Genomic DNA, 20,478 nt, shown 5'->3' with positions numbered 1-20,478 from the left:
TATATATATATATATATATATATATATATATATATATATTCACATACCACAATATCAAAAATCCTAATGAAGATGATGAAAGGGTTTTTTTTAAGTTAAAGGGTTAACACCACTTTGGTGGTTTGATAGTGTAACTTAGACTCAGGTTGAACTTAAAAATGGCATTTATTCATATTTCAGTAAGATCCGTCTTCAGACTCATCATACACAAAAGATCTCAGCTTGTAATTCATGAATACAGGGTGGACTTACATTTCGTTGGGGTGATGAATTTCTGTGAAAACTGCCATAGTTGGGGTTTTCATCAAAGTATCGACTATCATAAGGGGGAAAATGGTCTTCCCTGTAATATCCTCTGGTACTGGAGTAATTACTACGATCATTGTGTTGCTGGTTATCATCATATCCTCTCTCATACTCTGACCCCTGCCATGGTGCGGAGCCCCTCTTTTCCACAATGTTAACAACTCGATGAACTGTCACCTGAAATGACAAAACATCATATGTTTGAAGTTTATTGCATCAGTCTTGGCATGAATAAAAAGTGACTCAATGTTCTTTGGCATTTTTACCTTTTTTAAAAAACTGCATGAACCAGGACAGATTATCGGGTAAATTTACCCAAGAAAACGTTGGTTACGTACTATAATCCCAGATTCTATGCGTACAGGTGTAGCCCTTTAAGGCTGTTCGTTAGTGGGTTTACCCCGAATGCAGCATGCCAACACTGAAAAACTCTTGTCTACGCCCACCTGCTGTGTGGGCTATAAATCACCCCCAGACCAGAGATTCTCAAACTCCCAAATAGCATACTTTTTCTTCAGCCATTTAGAAGTCAGTGAGGCCCAGATCCTAAAGGGCTATGCCTATACTCATATAATCTGGGGATACAGTATGTAACCAACGTTCGAATTTCATATAGGCTTCACCGTTTAAGGCTATTCGCTAGTGGGTTAAAGAGCAAAGTAGGATGAAGTCTGTCTCACTGCGTCCCTCTGGAACCATGAATACACAGGTATCTGCTTAAACCTATGATCACCCTGAATTTCAATTCATGCATAATTACGCACTGTTGAGTCCATGCGCTCGGTGTACACTGGATGACGGATGCATATCTTCTATGCCGGTCTGAAGCTGAGGATTCAGATTATATACATAGCTGGCGACGGGGGTGGGGCTTCCTTACAGAAAGGACGTTCCCGTGCTTGAGTGAACAATCAGAACCGAGTGTATCAGAGAAAAGATGGAGACATCACGCAGGTAAAAACAGATGAAAGCGGTTGGTGACAAACAGGAAGCCGCAGAACAAATGTCCTGTACAGACACTCCTCCGTGCAGTGCCGTGGAGGTTGAAATCCCATAGAGTGAGCCCTGAGTAGGGGTTGAACGACTACATAATTTTTAAACTCGACATTAACATAATAAAACTCGAGTAGAACTCGAGTACTTGATGACATCATAGGATCTAAAGATACAAAAATAAATAAATAAATAAAACCGCAAAAAAGGTCATATTTACAAAAAAAGACCAACAAAACATTGGGAGCATATATTATGCTCCTACCATTTATCATACTGCAAATAAGTCACAGGAAAAACAAAACTATTAGTTATTATTATTATTATTATTAAGCTGCAAACGTGAAGAAACGTGCAGCACGTCGAAAACGAAACTAAAAACAGTGGGTGTCCCACCCCGCACCACCGCCAGCTGTGGTACGCATTAAGTTTAGTTTTAGAGATTAACATGTTTATAGATTTTTTAAATAGGTTTAGAGATTAACATTTTTTGCTTTTTGTTTGTGAAACAAGGTCAGAAGGAAGCTGGTTCGGTAGATTGGACCCGGTGTTACACCATACTCTGTGACCTGCAACAGTGCAACACCGCCCCCTACTGTCACAAAATATGGTGTAACACCAGTTGACACCGTAATGACGTCACCACGAATACTCGACGTGAAATTAAAAACCTTGATAGGTGTCCTAGGAATCGATGTGTAGATTACTCGAGTAGTCTGTTAAAGCCCTAACCCTGAGTCCATCTGGAAGGTGAAATCCAAAAGAACTATAAGCTTGAGATATAGTTAACCAGTGTGACAAAAGCTGAGGGGATAAAGGTTGTCATCACTGTTCTCTGAAATGAATGAACAGACATTCGGATTTACGCAGTATGGCTGTGAGCTTCACGTAACACGTGAGAACGCGTACAGGGCAGAGGAGGTGGGACTGTGCCTCAGGGAGCACTGGCCTTGCAGCCCACACATCAGACCGGCCAACCAGGAAATCTCCAGACCCTCCTGCAGCCACATTGGACCTGATCTTAATTTGCTCGTGACAAATTCCTTCATTCTCACCATTTCAGTCATAGCGTCAATACAGGAGGAGGAAGCTTGCCTTTTGGCAAAACAACAAAAGAAATGGCCATTGAACCAGTTCAGGGATGAAGAAGGGAAATCTAAAGAAGGGATAGATGAGGAAAGTTTTAACCACATCCGTCTTTGAAGCACCGTCGCCCAGGTTGAGAAGCGGGCAGAACAAACTGCCTGTGCCACGCACAGGTTCGTGATGGTGTCTGCAGCAGCGCAGAGCTCATCCAGCTCTACCGGGGAGAGATTCGGCTTCTTGGTCTTCCTGGATATGCCAAGTACTAGCATAGCCACGCTGTTTGTTGTTGCGGCTGCCTAGAACGAGCACTGACAGATTCCATTAGTGAGCCTCATGGTCAGTTGGTCGCTGGAAGATGGAGGGACGATACGTCGTCTGACATACCATGCTGTTCTCACCCCAAAGACGGACGACAAGCTGGGCTCCAGAGGAGGAACAGTTGGGAACCCATGGTCCGTGAGCCCCTCCACCTTGGTGATGGGCACATAGGTGGAAACCGGGGCCCTAAGCTTCAGAGGTTCTGCGGCCGAACTCGAGAGGTAAGCGGACACCACTGGACACTGAGACCAGACTGGATCCCGGTGGCCGGAGTGCTGGGGGGCAAATCTTCCCGCCAAGAGGTTTGTCTGCAAAGGCGCTGATGGCCCGGGCACAGACGGGTCACACGCATTCACAAACCTCTGGATAATTTCCGGCAGCGCGTGGATGAGCACGTCAATCGCCAGGAAGAGGGTGGTGGACGACATCTGGATGCCCTGGGAACCACCCGTCGATGGTAGCGCAGTCTCCAACTCTCTCGTTTGAGAGGAAAGTGCTTGGATGCTAGCCATCTCACCATCAGAGGCGGACCCATCTGAGTCCTGCCTCACGTTGAGGAATTTGTCCAACGGGTAATTTTTTTTGTTTGGGACTCTTCTTCAACAGAGGAGAAAAGCTCAAGCCGGCGTTACTTCTCCTCGGCCGGGAGAAGTTTGCAGGACGTGCAGGAGGCCTGTGGCATCATGGCATGGTGGACATGTCCAGCCCCCAGGCAGTCTTCACAGGCGATGTGCAGGTCCGAAGAGAGAATGTACCCTGTCTTGCACGCTGGGCAGAGGCGAATTACTATGATGGACGACATCATCGCTCTTTAGAATTTTTTTTCAAATGTCGTCATTGCTGGCTGAAGAAAATGGGAGTCGATTTCCAGTCTGGGGGTGATTTATACAGACAGGGGGTGGGGCTCACACAGCAGGTGGGCGTGGACTAGAGTTGTTCAGTGTTGGCGCGCTGTAAACCCACTAGCGAACAGCCTTAAAGAGCGAAGCCTATACGAAATAGAACAGCACTGTTAGAAGAGCAGTACTTTTAGAAAGACATGGAAGTGGAACTTTAGAGTGGGGGGAAGCACCACATAATTCTGACTGGGTGAGTATCCTGATGCAGCTGCTGCAACTGAGTGCATCATCTGTGGACTGTATACATTTTAGATATTTGTCCCTGCCTTCTCTAGTTCTTGAGTCTCTCTAATTTAATTTAATTTTTTAAACCAAGGACAATGTATCGTTTCGTTACATGGACTGATCCTGGAACTAGCCTACAGGGAAGATGGTTCTGTTGTCTTCAACTTCTGATTTCTTCTAGATAAATTCCCTATCATGTAAACATGATTGGGTTTACATCACGGTATCTTTTAATTTTTAATCATGGCATGGTAAGGCCATTATAATTTCCTGTATTTCTTCTTTTTTATATTTCTGTTCAGTGCCCTGAGATGACTTCTGTTGTGACTTGGCGCAGTATAAATAAATTGAACTGAATTTCTGTGTTAGGGCTGGACAATAATTCAATATCAATATATGTCACAATATACTTTTATTCAATAACAGTGATATGAGTTTTAAATAGGTCTGTCATTGTAACAAATTTTGTTGGGCGATTAATTGTCTCATAAATTATTGCGGTAAACAATAATATTGTTTGAACTTCGACAATAATTAGTAATTTTTCACAGGTCGGTCACATGCTCAATCTGCCCTGCTCAGTCTGCCCGTCTCGGAGGAGGAGCAGACTGAGCGTGGCTTACCAAAATCAGACTGCCTGCTTCGGATTGAACGAGAAGAACAAACCGCTGAAGCCACAGAGCTCAAATGTTTTCAGAGAAGTTGCTAAACTTCATCGTAATTAATGACCAACCTCTATCAGTTGTAGAAAACGAAGGATTTCGCAGCTTAATTGAATACTTGCAGCCAAGATATAGTTTACCCTCTAGGAGATATTTATCAGTACAGCAGTAGACAATCATAAAAAAGCATATGAATTGAAAATTACAAGAACATTATACAAACCGGATTCCAAAAAAGTTGGGACACTAAAGAAATTGGGAATAAAAGCTGAATGCAATGATGTGGAGATGAAAAATGTCAATATTTTATTCATAATATAACATAGATGACAGATCAAAAGTTTAATCTGAATAAATGTAACATTTCAAAGTAAAATATGTTGATTCAAAATTTCACAGTGTCAACAAATCCCAAAAAAGTTGGGACAAGTAGCAATAAGTGGCTGGCCAAAGGAAATTGAGCAAATAACGAACAGCTGGAAGACCAATTAACACTAATTAGGTCAACTGACAACATGATTGGGTATAAAAAGAGCTTCTCAGAGTGTCAGTGTCTCTCAGAAGCCAAGATGGTAAGAGGATCACCAATTCCACCATTGTTGCGCAGAAAGATAGTGCAGCAATACCAGAATGGTGTTACCCAGCGTAAAATAGCAAAGACTTTTAAGTTATCATCATCAACCGTGCATAGCATCATCAAAAGACTCAGAGAATCTGGAACAATTGCTGTGCGTAAGTGTCAAGGCCGTAAAACTCTACTGGATGCTCATGATCTTCGGGCCCTTAAACATCACTGCACCTCAAACAGGAATGCCACTGTCAATGAAATAACAGAATGGGCTCAGGAAAACTTCCAGAAAGCATTGTCAGTGAACACAATCCACCGTGCCATCCGCCGTTGCCAGCTGAAACTCTACAGTGCAAAGAGGAAGCCATTTCTAAGCAAGCTCCACAAGCTCAGACGTTTGCACTGGGCCAGGGGTCATTTAAAATGGAGTGTGGCAAAATGGAAGACTGTTCTGTGGTCAGATGAGTCACGATTTGAAGTTCTTTATGGAACACTGGGACGCCATGTCATCCGGACCAGAGAGGACAAGGATAGCCCAAGTTGTTATCAACGCTCCGTTCAGAAGCCTGCATCACTGATGGTATGGGGTATGAGAGCTTGTGGCATGGGCAGCTTGCATGTCTGGAAAGGCACCATTAATGCAGAGAACTATGTTCAGGTTCTAGAACAACATATGCTCCCATCTAGACGTCATCTCTTTCAGGGAAGACCCTGCATTTTTCAACACGATAATGCCAGACCACATTCTGCAGCAATCACAACATCATGGCTACGTAGGAGAAGGATCCGGGTACTGAAATGGCCAGCCTGCAGTCCAGATCTTTCACCTATAGAGAACATTTGGTGCATCATAAAGAGGAAGGTGAGACAAAGACGGCCCAAGACGATTGAACAGTTAGAGGCCTGTATTAGACATGAATGGGAGAGCATTCCTATTTCTAAACTTGAGAAACTGGTCTCCTCTGTCCCCAGACGTCTGTTGAGTGTTGTAAGAAGAAGGGGGGGATGCCACACAGTGGTAAAAATTGACTTGTCCCAACTTTTTTGGGATTTGTTGACGCCATGAAATTTGGAAACAACAGATTTTTCCCTTAAAATGATACATTCTCTTAGTTTAAACTTTTGATCTGTGATTTGTGTTCTATTCTGAATAAAATATTAGATGTTGGCACCTCCACATCATTGCATTCAGTTTTTATTTAAAATTTGTTTAGTGCCCCAACTTTTTTGGAATCCGGTTTGTATATATATAAAAAATAAAAAAAACAGCTACATTGTAAAGCAATGTAAAATATTAAAAACAGGAACATGTCTGTGTTGGTTTATGCCATGAATTTAGCAGATGTTTAAAGCCATTTATTTATTTTTATTATTATTCATTTATTCATTTGTTTAAAAGAAACAAAATAAACAAAACAAATTAATCAAAAAGAATAAAAACATTGAATGAAAAGTGTGCAGAAAGAATAAAAAAATTCTTATATCTGCCCCTTATTAACAAAATGTATAATATAACTTTAAACAATCACTTAAATTAATCAATTTAATATCCACTTTAAAGCTAGGAATAAAAAAAACAAACAAACATGTTTTGTGTTAGCAATCACAGGCTCACCTTCTCTAACCTCTGCGCCACCACTTCCCACTTTTCTGAGGTTCTTACGTACAGTGAGGAAAATAAGTATTTGAACACCGTGCGACTTTGCAAGTTCTCCCACTTAGAAAACATGGAGGGGTCTGAATTTTTTATCTTAGGTGCATGTCCACTGTGAGAGACATAGTCTAAAAGAAAAATCCGGAAATCACAATGTATGATTTTTTTAATAATTCATTTGTGTGTTACTGCTGCAAATAAGTATTTGAACACCTGCCAATCAGCAACAGTTCTGGCCCTCAAAGACCTGTTAGTCCTCCTCTATAACGTCCACCTCCACTCCACTTATTATTATAAATTAGAAGCACCTGTTTGAGGTTGGTAGCTGCATAAAGACACCTGTCCACCCCACACAACCAGTAAGACTCCAACTACTAACATGGCTAAGACCAAAGAGCTGTCCAAAGACACCAGAGACAAAATTGTAGACCTCCACAAGCCTGGAAAGGGCTACGGGGCAATTGCCAAGCAGCTTGGTGAAAAAAGATCAACTGTTGGAGCAACTATTAGAAAATGGAAGAAGCTAAACATGACGGTCAATCTCCCTCGGACTGGGGCTCCATTTAAGATGTCACCTCGTGGCGTATCAATGATCCTAAGAAAGGTGAGGAATTAGCCCAGAACTACACGGGAGGAGCTGGTCAATGATCTGAAGAGAGCTGGCACCACTGTTTCCATGGTTACTGTGGGTAATACACTAAGACGTCATAGTTTAAAATCATGCATGGCACGGAAGGTTCCCCTGCTTAAATCAGCACACGTCCAGGCCCGTCTTAAGTTTGTCCATGACCATTTAGATGATCCAGAGGAGTCATGGGAGAAAGTTATGTGGTCAGATGAGACCAAAATAGAACTTTTTGGTCTTAATTCCACTCGCGGTGTTTGGAGGACGAAGAATGATGAGTACCATCCCAAAAACACCATCCCTACTGTGAAGCATGGGGGTGGAAGCATCATGCTTTGGGGGTGTTTTTCTGCACAAGAGACAGGACGACTGCACTGTATTAAGGAGAGGATGATGTAGTGAACTAAGCCTCAGGTCAAAGTCCTGGCCTTGAGGGCCTTCCTGGGACAAGAACTGTATTTCATTGATTTGGGTCCAGAAACACAAGATTAAGTTCATCCAGAGACTTTCTAAGTGTCCTGCACTGATCAATTGAAAGAACACTCTCTTTTTCTATTATCATTACTATTTTACAAATGTTTGATAATCAAAGTGTGTTTAGTTCAAACCATTTTTAAATGTTGAAGTGAACTAATCATTTTTAATCAACTGTGAAACAGTATTAGTGATTTTTAATCCTCATTCAAAGTAGAAATCAAATTGGAATGTGTTACGGAGTAATTCATGCATTTTCTGATCTTCTGTCTGAAATGAGCAAATTGTGAGTTGGTCAAAGGTCGAAAACAAGTTGTTGGAACGAACTGTCATGTTTTTAAATCCTCTCAGACGTAATATAGAGAAGCTGGCACCTGTTTCACCCAACTCGTCCAAACATTTCTCTCGTCTGTCTCTAAAAACATTTTCAATCTGTTCCAAAACATTTTCTGTTTTTCTGACTTCTAGTGACCTCTTACGTCACAAAAACACACCCCTGTCTGGTCGATTTGACCAATCAGGAACCTCCCAAATGAACCGGAAATAGAACTCTTTAAATGTCGGTACTTCCTAGTTCAAACCGGCTTCAGTCGTTTGCAGCTCCAGTCGAGTGCAGTCAAGTTCAGTTCTGGGAGCAGAACCGAACGGAAGAAGTGCTGGGGAGAACAGAAGTCCAGACATGATCCAGAGCTCTTCCGAGTCTTGTGGGAATTATGCAATCTTCCACATCTGAGTGGAACTCTGACGGACTTACTCCTGTTGTGAGTCCACCGGGAGGTGAACTTGTGTCGAACAAGTACCGTCACTACTTCGGACGATTCACAGCTGTTCCTACGGAGACGCTGAAAGGGTGCGTTGAATGGAACTTCGTACCAGTGGAGACATCTCCTCCAGGTAAAGAGTTGATTTACACCACCTAAGTGTACCGAGGAAGAAGCTGGGATCTCAACGGAGCGTGCCGTTGCTGATACTGACAAATTTCCCTCATCCATCTTTTCCTCTCCCCCTAAACTTCATCTTTCCATCTTTAAACTCTTCTATCTGCTAGAAATCATTCCAGATATTTTTAGAAATGTCTGTTGTACAGCTGGAAGCAAGGGAAACCATCGCCGTATGGTTTTCTAATTGTAAACTGATTAATTAACCTGTTGTTATTTTCATATTTTGCCAAATTAATGTAAATGTTTGATGTTAAATTTTGATTCTGTTAATAAATGACCACGTTCATTTTGATGGGTCAAAGAAAATTAACGTCTCACGTTACATCTTATTAAATTCAATGCACGATAATATTCAGTCCAGAAAAATGAATGAATCCGTTTAATTTATGAATATATCACAGTATATGTTCATCTACAATGACCAGGGCCATGTAGTGAGAGATTTTGGGGAACAACCTCCTTCCCTCAATTAGAACATTGAAGATGAGTCATGGCTGGGTCTTCCAACATGACAATGACCTGAAGCACACAGCCAGGAGAACCAAGGAGTGGCTCTGTAAGAAGCATATCAAGGTTCTGGAGTGGCCTAGCCAGTCTCCAGACCTAAACCCTATAGAAAATCTTTGGAGGGAGCTCAAACTCTGTTTCTCAGTGACAGCCCAGAAACCTGGCTGATCTAGAGATCTGTGGAGGAATGGGCCAAAATCTGTGCTGCAATAAACCTGGTGAAAAACTACAGGAAACCTTTGACCTCTGTAACTGCAAACAAAGGCTAGTGTACCAAATACTAACATTGATTTTCACAGGTGTTCAAATACTTATTTTCAGCAGTAACACACAAATAAATTATTAAAAAATAATACATTGTGATTTCCGGATTTTTTTTTTTAGATTATGCCTCTCACAGTGGACATGCACTCGAGATGAAAGATTCAGACCCCTCCATGATTTCAAAGTGGGAGAACGTGCAAAGTCGCAGGGTGTTCAAATACTTATTTTCCTCACTGTATATTGTTTATATGGATATCGGAATTTTATCGTATCGACTGAAATGAAGAAATATATTGTGGTACAAGTTTTGGCCATATCGTCCAGCCCTACTACAGTATGTAGGTCACATATGTTTGTTTGGCTGTCTTGTTAGCAAAATATATTATGAATTGATGGCTAAATTTGATAGAAACTATGAAAATAAATGTTGAATGTATATCTAAACCATTTAACTTTTAGTGTCTACCCAAATCAAGATGGCCACCACAGTTAATCAATAGACAGAACATTAACTAAACACTAAGTTTTTCATATATTGAGCTAAAATCTGGCATGGTAATTAGTCGAGCATCTTCTACTTCTATTGGAACAGCATGCAGTGATGGGCGTGGTTTTGATAACAATCTAATAGCGAAACAAACATTCTGTTGAATGGACTAGGGTTTTTGCTAACTTGGAAAACTTTTAGCGGAATTATCTTCCACTAAGTTTAAATCTGGTAAATTTGAGTCAGCTACGTTTTTATTTTCTTTTACATAGTTCTCTGCACTAAAGGCATACAGAAGAACACTGATTTACATGAAGCGATGCTATGCTATGTAGAGCTAAGCAAAGCTATGGGGCCGTTTACACGGCGTGTATTTTGAGTGCATGCGCTCCTTTCTCTCTGCGGTTCTGCTGATCATTTACACGACACCAGTGGCCCCCCTCTTTGAATCCGGAGGTTTCTGAACCCACCTTCCAGAGTGGAGGTTTTTTGCTGACCCCCCGCTGATAATGTAAACATCTCCCGCTAACGCTTTGTGTTAAACCACATGCGCACACGCACGCACGGACCAACGCTATATTTAAATCAACATGGTGGCGGATAGTGCTTTCAGAACTACGACTGATGGAATATATTTTAATCTCGTAGTTAATCTACGTCAGATTCTAGGTGCTGTGACCGACATCTGTGTTGGAAGAGACACAATCTGATCCAGTTCTAATATCACTGTTTATAGAACGTGGCACGCGCACACGTCGAGCTGCACTATAACATACTAAATCATGTGCTAAATAATAAGAGTTTAATAATAATAAACAGTATTTATGTTAGAGCTAAATGAAGCTATCTGGACATTATGTAATTCAAATTTAAAATGATGCTAAACATATAGCGTGAACACTAAAGTTGAAAATAAAGACATCAGGTTTAATTTTTATTTATTTATTCAACACCACAAACTTTATGTCACACAAACACTGATAATTAAACTGAACACATTATTAAAACAAGTTAACTGAACTTGAATGGATTGAATAAAAGAAATGAGTGGAATTTTAAATAAATAGTTCATCCAACATCTCACTCTCTTCGACATCTTCCTGCACTGCATCTGGGCCGAGCCTCGTTCAGAACCGGTCCGCCTGGTGGGAGACAGCTTCTTCTTCTTCTTCTTTCAGGAAAAAATAAAAAACTCGGTTGGTTGTTTTGTAACCGAAGTAAACACAAACTAACATTATTAAGAACATTTGATTTACCTGCTGTAAAACAGCTACTGATTATCACGGAGTAAAGTCTGACATCGTCGACTCGGTTCTGGTCCACTCAGTGACCGGTGTGGAGCTGTTAGATGAAGCGGTCCCGCTTGGTGTCAAATCTGTCGACTCTTATCCACAATCCAGCTTTAACTTGTTGTTTTGTTACGTTGTTGTTAGCTGGTTAGCTCAGAGGAAATCAACATGCCGAGGCAGCACGCATGCGCATTAGGTGAAGGTACAAAATTCAAAGCGCCATCTTATGACCTGGCATGGTAACTACAGCGGATTCGGGAGGGCGGGGGGTTATCCTCCGGATGCATGTAAACACAAATTGTGACCGTGTCAATGCAAATCTTTTCCTCTAATTAACATACGAAAAAACCTATGTTTCCCCCCATCGCGTCCATGTAAATAGGGCCTAAGAACCGCCCGGTGATATCACCACCCTTGCAGTGCTCCCCCCCCATATCTACCACAAACAGTCTCTGACTCATGGTGTCAGTTTACAGCCAACAACAGAGACTGTAAGGCCCTATTTACATGGACACAGTGGGGGGAAACGTAGTCTTTTTCATGTTAATTAGAGGAAAAGATCCGTGTTGACACAAACAGATTTTGTGTTTACATGCATCCGGAGGAATCCACCCCAGCCCCCCGGGAATCTGCTGTAGTTACCATGCCAGGTCATTAGTTGGCGCTGTGAATTTTGTACCTTCACCTAATGTGCATGCGTGCTGCCTCGGCACGCTCCCTGTAAGGATTTTCGTCTGGGCTAAAAGCTCAGCTAACATAATTTAACAACAAGTTAAAGATGGATTTTGGATAAGAGTCGACAGATTTGAGCCAAGCGAGACCGCTTCATCTAACAGCTCCACACCGGTCGCTGAGTGGACCAGAACAGAGTTGATGATGATGATGTCGGACTTTACTCCGTGATAATCAGTAGCTGATTTACAGCAGGTAAATCAACGTTCTTAATAATGTTAGTTTGTGTTTACTTGGATCACACAACAAGCAACTGAGTTTTTATTTTTCTGGCGAGGGGAAGCTGTCTCCCACCAGGCGGACCGGTTCTGAACGAGGCTCGGCCCAGGTGCAGTGCAGGAGGATGTCGAAGAGAGAGAGTTTGGATGAACTATTTATTTAAAATTCCCCTCAGTTGTTTTATTCAATTCAGTCAATATTTTAAGCTACATTAATCAAAGGAGTGACAGCCTGAATGAGCCAGATGAACATATGGGACCAGTATCCAGGATGAAAACAGAGCAGAGTCCAGTTCATCAATGTAGTTTAAAGTTCGTTTAACCTGTTTTTAATAGCATGCTCAGTTTAATTATCAGTGTTTGTGTGACATACAGTTTGTGGTGTGAATAAATAAATAAAAATTAAACCTGATGTCATTTTCAACTTTAATAACACGCAACAAGTTTCACATTGTTTAAATCATAACTCGAATTTCATAATGTCCAGATAACTTAATTTAGTTCAGATAACTTCATTATATATCTATTATTATTAAACTTATTATTTAGCACATTTAAGTATGTTATAGTGCAGCGCGACGTGTGAAATATCCGCCTGCCTCATTCTATAACCAGCGACAATTAGAACTGGATCAGACTGTGTCTCTTCCAACACAGATGTTGGTCACAGCACCTGGAATCTGATGTCCATTAACTACGAGATTAAAAATATATTCCATCCGTTGTAGTCTCTGCTTCAGCCCAACAGAATTCTGACCTGCCTTGTTGGTTCCGATGGACCGGATTAATTTCTGAAAGCTCAACTCTGAATGAGACATGGACACTTCATAAATCACAAGTTGTGAGTTACGAACCATATTGACTTGTGTTGATTGACATCATCACATTAGTCTTACAGAGTCAGCAATGGCAGAGTATGATAAAATTAGCGCTTTAGCGTTAGCTTTCGCTAATTTTTTAATCTGTTTAGAATTAGTTAAGCTAACTTTTTTGTTAGCGAACTAGCGAAGCTAAATTTTTGGTTAGATGTGCCCACCAATGCTAGTGATTCTACTGAGTTTTGAAATGTAACTACTGTTAAACAAACTAAAGAACAACAAACAACCCCCCCCCCCCCCCCAGCATACCTCTCGTGAATCCAACGCTGAAAACTGCTCTTCATATGCCTCTCTGATGGAACTTCGATCATGGTGATAAGCCACTATCACATTAAAAGACAATGACAATGTTATTTGGCTTATAAGTGTTCAGAATGTAAAGCTAATGTTTCAGCGTGTATAGTAAAAACAATGATATATTTGAAAAGAAACCGGAGTTTGTAAATATTCTTGGTGGAATAAATGATAGGATTTTCTATTAGCCAAAATATTGACCGACATATTTTTAATTATACATTTAGTTCTACAGGTGCCGTCTTTACACCCTGTTCAACAGCTAAATGTTTATTTCCTCAGACACATGTACAGGCAGGAAGAAAACTGGACACTCAGGATAACACATTAAAGAAGGTTCTTGATTTAATCTGCAGACTTAAAACTTGTCCAGATGACATGATTTAACCTTTTTGTATCTGCCTGTGACACTTTCACTCTTTCTCACGGCTCCCTTGCAGAAGGAAAACACAGGAATAAAACAGGAAAGGAAACGATAAGATAGGAGCTCCCTCAGCCGTCTTATTACTGTGACCACAAGCAGCTGTAGAACGCCATGAAAGGAAGACGAGACGGTTCTGTTCTCATCATCCAGCTGCTGATGTTTTCAGGCAATGAGTGTCCAGGAGGTGTCTGATCTAGACGTTGTTCTCCGCTTGAGCTGGATTTCTGACTTTTAGCCATTATCAAATGCTTTTCTGAATTTATTTAGCAAAAGTTGAACAAATTTACAGATTTATGTCACAACACTGGTACAAGTAAACTAATGGGAAGTTGACAAAAAATAAGAGCTAAAAATTGCTGACTTAAGACTTCTTATTCTTATTTTTTCATTTTTTCATTTAGCCTTTATTTATACAGGTTAGTCTCATTGAGCCACGAGAACTCATTTTCAAGAGAGACCTGTTTAGGGAGCACATGGTGGGGGTTAAGGGCCTTGCTCATGGGCCCAGAGTGGGGCGAATGAGGGTGGGGGCAAGTGTGGGTGTTTCACCTACCCCACCCACAATTTTTTTGATGTTGTCGGGGCCGGGGCGTGAACCGGCGATCTTCGGATCACAAGCCCACCTCTCTAACCTCTGCGCCACCACTCCACTTATGAACATGAATTTGAGACTGCTATTAAAGTGCATCCCAAACAAGAACAACAATATTTCTGTTTTCCCTTCTCATCCATACGAGCCCCTCTTGTAAGAGAAAGTTGTTACATCTTACATGTTAGTCGGATGTAAAACACATGGAAGACTTGTGTAAATAATTATTCACATTAACAACATGTTTTTCAATCTGTGCAGTAGTGTAAAATACTATGCAATTGTTTAAAGACTTTAATTAATAATAAAATAAGAAAAGTTTTGGTTTTTTATTTGTTGGGGTCCCATTTAAAATTCAATGCCAGTGGCAGAACAGAATGAGTTAATCTTCCCGTCTGGCCAGTGAGGTACTGGTTCTGAAGCATCCCATAGTCCGATTTGAAATAAAGTCAAAGAAACAAGTGGGGGGCAAGCAGCTGAGTGAACACACAGCAAACATGGTTGAGTCTAGAAGCTTAAAGTGAAAAAATAAAATCAAAACATTTGTTACGGGAGGCACAAGCATTCTTCAAGGCTGAGAACCAAACTGGTAAAAGTTACATTTACATTAAATCAGAGCGAAGATCACCAGTTCCTGCTACTTGAAGTCAAACCGTTTTCACTGCATCCTAATATCTAAAAATGAGTTTTCAATTTCAGGTCTGATTAGGAATAACAAATGCAAGAGAACCAATCAGAGACCAGTTATATCTCAACACTAGTCCCAGTTTTATAGCAGAGTATACCGTACATGTACTAAACTGGCCTTCTTGAAGTCCAGAGCAAACATCAAAATATCAATAAAAAAGTGGGCCATGAATGTTGGAGAAGCTAAAGTTCTATAGGGGCTGCACGGTGGAGCAGTTGGCAGAGTTGCTGCCTCTCGGTGAGAAGGTCGCCGGATCAAACCACGGCCCGGGACCTTTCTGGGTGCAGGTTGCATGTTCTCTCCGTGCATGCGTGGGTTTTCTCCAGGTACTCCAGTTTTCTCCCGCAGACCAGAAACATGTTAGACTGATGGTGCGTCTAAATTGTCCCTAGGTGTGAGTGAGAGAGTGAATGTTTGTCTCATTTGTTTCTGAGTCCCTGTGATGGACTGGAGACTTGTCCCACCACTCCTCTCACACAGTGATGACTGGACATGGGCACCAGTGACCCCCGCGACTCAAAAAAAGGAAGAAGCGGGTAAAGATGATGGATGGATGGAAGTTCTACACTAAAAGTTCATGGACAAACTGTGACAGGGACTGACATGTGGCAGCCATTTTAAAAGTTTGATCTGACGTTGTGTTGGGGTTCACTCTCAGCTAGCACCGCCCAAATTACCAAATTTCAGTTCAACACACAAAAAAAATCAATGAGTTATAGTATTTTCTTTTAAGCTACGGTGGCCATCTTGGGTTTTAGGTTTAGATTCAGCATGTGAATCCAAACGTTCTCACTCAGCTATAAATTTCAGCTCTATGTGAAAATCAGCTAAAGAGTTAAAGCCATTTAAATTTAGCTTTGGTGGCCATCTTGAATGTTTTATTTGAATTCAAGATTAACTGGGCATTGCTCTCAGCTACCACACCAAATTTCAGATCAATATCTTTTAAAGTAGCCAAGTTACTTGTTTGCAAATTATGTTGCCACGGTAACTCGAAATGCCAATAAAAGTGATAGCACACACCACGGCGCCGAGGCAGTCGTTCTGATTTAACATTTGTGGAGGTACAGTAGAGCTGTCATTTCTAACCCAAGCCCCAAGCCCGGCCTCACCCGACTCAAATTCGGGGTGGGCCGGGTCGGGCTTTTAATTGGGTCAGAATTAGCTGCGATCCAATTATATAACATGGCCTGCCATGCAATTACCAGCCGCACACATCCATTTCACCATGAGCTGACCGGGCTTGAAAGAGGTAACAAGTTCAGTTAAGCTTCAGATGGACTGTACTGCCAGGAAGTGATCCATCGCCCAGATGGACGTTCATTCAGCCGCTGCACTCAGCGGACGCAGGCGGCCGACGACCCAAACAGGTGAGATCCCAAAGCAGATGTGTCAGAGCAGGGTCCGTGTCTGAATAAATCAGAATGCAGCAGAAGCAGGGTTTAAATCTTCTTTTACGGCCATGAAAGGACAAACACCCCCTCAGCTCTGATCTTCTGCCCCTTAATTCAACTGCGCATCCCCAATCGTTAATACCTAATTAAAAATGTTGGGGTTTTTTCCAGGTTCGGACCTTTAATTTCTGTTAATTCGTCGGGTCTGGAAATGATGACTGCGGGCTGGGGCCAAGTCGGATTGGATTTGTTGGGCCAGAATGCAACTCTTAGGGACACATTGTGGTTAGGGCTGCATTAAGCTGATAGAAGAGTAAAACCCTTTTCAGGTGGATAATAACAGGTGGCTGCCTTTCTACACAATCCCCAATAAACAGGAAGTGGAAACATTTCATTTTAAATGTCTTCCATCGTTAAATAATAAAGATCAGTGACACTGGCCCTGATTTTACAGAGATGAAGAGATGAGTTCAGACATTATATATATATATATAAATGAAAAAGTAAAAAAACTGTAAAACTCCTCTTTTTTCTCACTTACTGTAGAAGGAATGTTTTGGTTTCCAGTTTAAAACACTTCAGACTAGTCTCACGTACCTGTAAAACAAATAGTTGTAACAAAACAGGAAGTCAGATTCTGCAACATCCCCCCAGCCCCTAACACACACACTTCAACATATCAAAATTATTTTTCTTATCAGTACCAGAAAGTGATATATCACAGTCTTGTTTTGGGCTCGGTCTAAATACAAGAACTTGTTGGTTTCATTAGTGAGCTCTACAACTTTTACACAAATCGCGTCTTTTCTCGACTTTTTTGCAGAGATAAAAGCTGCACAGTCAGAACTACCAACATCAATTTGCAGCCACTGCTGTCTGGTGTGAATGATCGTGGTGCACTCACTGCAGGGTGCTGCCTGTCTGACAAAGGTTTGTTACCTGAAATTAGCAAAGCTTGCTAGGTCACAACCAAGCATGAGGAACAGGATGCCAAACTCACCAGCTACTTAATTCAAAGGTCCTCCACAAAACGAGAGCGTAACATTGTCTTATTATCTGATTAAACGTTTATATAACATCAGAACTGCATTTCAACCACGTTTCATTCCGTGAACAGAAAATTGGAGTCCTGCGGCGCTAAAACAACAAACGCTGGTGTTTTGCCTCCTCGCGCTCTTCTTCGGCAAGAACGTAGTTTGAAAAAGCAACGTGGCTCCGCCCCCTAGTGGTCACTGCAGGGAGTGCATCACTCAATCAGGTTTCTACAAAACACACATACAAAAAAGTGCATAGAATTAGTCCAAAGACTAATTAATTAATCAGCAAAAATTGTGAACTTCGACACAATATGTTTTGAATAACACAAAAATTGTGAATTAATATAATATATTTTAAAAAAATGTACAAAATGTAGTTATCCAGCTCAACCAAATTGGGTAATGGGTAAAATAGAGGTTTCCGCAATAATTTAAAAATGACTGATGGTCTAGGCAGTTTTATTTTCAATGGCAAACTAATTCAAAGCAGTCCATGCAAACTCTATTTTACAGACCATTTACTATTAGTTAACTTAGCATTTCAGAGAGGGTCCGTGTTCAAATAAGATTGTTTCAGTAAACAAAGACCTATGGGAGTTCCCCAGCATTTCACTTTGCTGTGCACAGTTCAAAAGAAAATTTGCCAGTTATGTGACAAAATGGGTAAAATAATGTGCATTACGCCAAAATTCATAAATATTAAGATGTTTTCTTCCACTTGTATGGTATATCTGACACAGGCAGTTTAAACCAGATGAATCCAATAATTTACTTTGATTGTCTTGTTGTTAGATTTAGCGTCTCTGTGAAATAAAAACCTGGATGACGCCTAATTTCATGCAGAGGTTGTGTTTTTGGACCTGAACTTTGCAGCCTTTCACTTCTCCTGGATGGCATTAGTTTGACCACCACCTCCAATAAAAAATCCTTGGTATTATTTTTAATCATATCTCATTTAGGCCCCACAATAAAAACGTTACCAGAACTACTTTCTTCTACCTTAACAATATCTAAAATGAGAAACACCTTGTCCCAAACTGATTCAGAAAACATGTTCATGCATTTATCCTTTCTAGATTGGACTGTTGTAATTCTTTATTATTTGGGTGACCAAAAAACTTTACAAAACACTTCAGCTGATCCAAAATACTGCTACAGTTCTGATCATATTTCTTTGATTTTACCTGCTCTCCATTGGCTCCTCTCAAAATCAGATTCAAATTTTAAATCTTTCTGCTAACATAGAAAGGTCCTAACAACTAAGAGCCATCTTATATTAAATATGTTATTTTGTCCATTGTTTCCTAACTGAGCACTTCACTCTCAGACTGCAGGTTTACTTGTGGTTCATAGAGTTTCTAAAAATATAATGGGAAGCAGAGCTTATCAGGTGATTCTCTTGTGGACCCAACTTCCAGTTTCTGTCTGATACTATGAGACTCTGTCTACTTTTAAGATTAAGCTTAAACCTTTCGTTTTGATAATTCCTATAGTTAAAGTCAGCTTTGGTTTCCTGAGCTATCCATTAGTTATGCTGTTATAGACTCTGACAAACTGTGACAAAGTGGAGATTTAATGCAACCATATGACTTACTTGGAAAACTTTAACTAATAAGCAGAATGTATGTGAATGTTTTTCTACAGTGCACTATCACATTTGATGTGACGGTGCTATATACAGTAAATAAACTGCAGCTGTGGCTGAGTGGTTAGAGCAGTCGTCCTCCATTGGGAGAGTTGGGGGTTCGAATCCACCAGCAGTCACATGCCAAAGTATCACTGGGCTAGACACTGAACCAGTGGTGTAGTTTATGTGATATGTGACATACGGAGTATACCCACTAGAAAAGCTTGGGAATTTCAGTATACCCACTTAAAAGTGTCCAATGATACATGACATATTATTGAGCATGTTATTGTCAACACATTTGGAACATTTTATAGACACATTGAGTTGGTTCAACCTGTTTTTTGCATAATGAATACTTCTGTACTTACTACTTATGGACACATACACATTATACATTATGTACTACTTACATAATGTTCAATATGCTTAAAAATCTAAATAAATTGACGATTACATTCTAAATGGTGTGCTTGGGTTTCTAAGCACAGTATACCCAGTACAAACATGTAGACTACACCACTGCACTGAACCCCTCATAGCCTCTGATGTGTGTCCCATCAGTGTATGAATGTGATAAAGCTCTGATTAGTCTTTGTAGAGATCTAGTAGAGTGCTGTATGAATGGGTAAATGAGGCACAGATTGTGTTGTAAAGTGCTTTGAGAATCTGGATAAAACAGGTGCTATATAAGTACAGACCATTTACCATGTCTATGTATTTAAAGGTGGCAGCAGTCCATATTCTTCAGATTGAGGCCACAGGTATATTTGTTTGATCCTACAGAACTACACTTTTAAAGAGATAAATTATTACTTTACATTTCTGCTTGGATCTATTTCCCTCTCAGTGGCTTTTAAGCCTGAAATAAGTAATCTAGTTTGGCTTTTTATATAAACTAGTCATCTTTTTTTAAGATTATGCTTCTTTGTGTTGTTGTTGTTTTTTTTATTTAATTATTGTTGACTTAATCAATGTTAAGTTTAATTGTAATACAATGTATGCACTTTGGTCAACTGTCTTTTCAAAGGTAAAACAGAAACAAACTTTGACTTATGCCATGAGCAAAAAATGAAAAATGAAACCAGTACAGTACAGTATATGTAATTTAAGTGTACAGTAATTCTCCTTTTTCATGTTTAGGATGTGATGCTCTTATAAAATCATCACCAGTAATGTTTATTTTTATTAAAATCAGTTACTCATCCATTGTAGTTTTTACTTCCTCGTTCAAAGCCTCTCATCAGTGTTTGTAGCTGTAGATGATCTCACAGGTGATTGGTGAAACGTGCGTCACGT

At 40.5% G+C, this 20,478-nt stretch overlaps 1 protein-coding gene across 1 annotated transcript in view; it reads right to left on the bottom strand.

Moving 5' to 3' along the window:
* LOC119415847 (periphilin-1) overlaps nt 1-17,700 on the bottom strand; it is a 56,487-nt gene extending 38,787 nt beyond the window's left edge. The window contains exons 1-4 of the mRNA XM_037683023.1: nt 17,516-17,700; nt 17,057-17,112; nt 13,376-13,449; nt 253-483 (exon numbers count right to left, since the gene is read on the bottom strand). Of these exons, the coding sequence (XP_037538951.1) occupies nt 253-483; nt 13,376-13,449; nt 17,057 (306 nt within the window). The 5' untranslated portion in view covers nt 17,058-17,112; nt 17,516-17,700. The remainder of the gene's footprint in view (nt 1-252; nt 484-13,375; nt 13,450-17,056; nt 17,113-17,515) is intronic.
* Between the last annotated feature and the right edge of the window lie 2,778 nt (nt 17,701-20,478).

This window comes from Nematolebias whitei, chromosome 10 (assembly GCF_014905685.2).
Source record: "Nematolebias whitei isolate Nwh7 chromosome 10, NemWhi1, whole genome shotgun sequence".
Classification (NCBI taxonomy): Eukaryota; Metazoa; Chordata; class Actinopteri; order Cyprinodontiformes; family Rivulidae; genus Nematolebias; species Nematolebias whitei.
The sequence above is the reverse complement of the archived record's forward strand: the minus strand, read 5'-3'. Positions and strand labels throughout refer to the sequence as shown.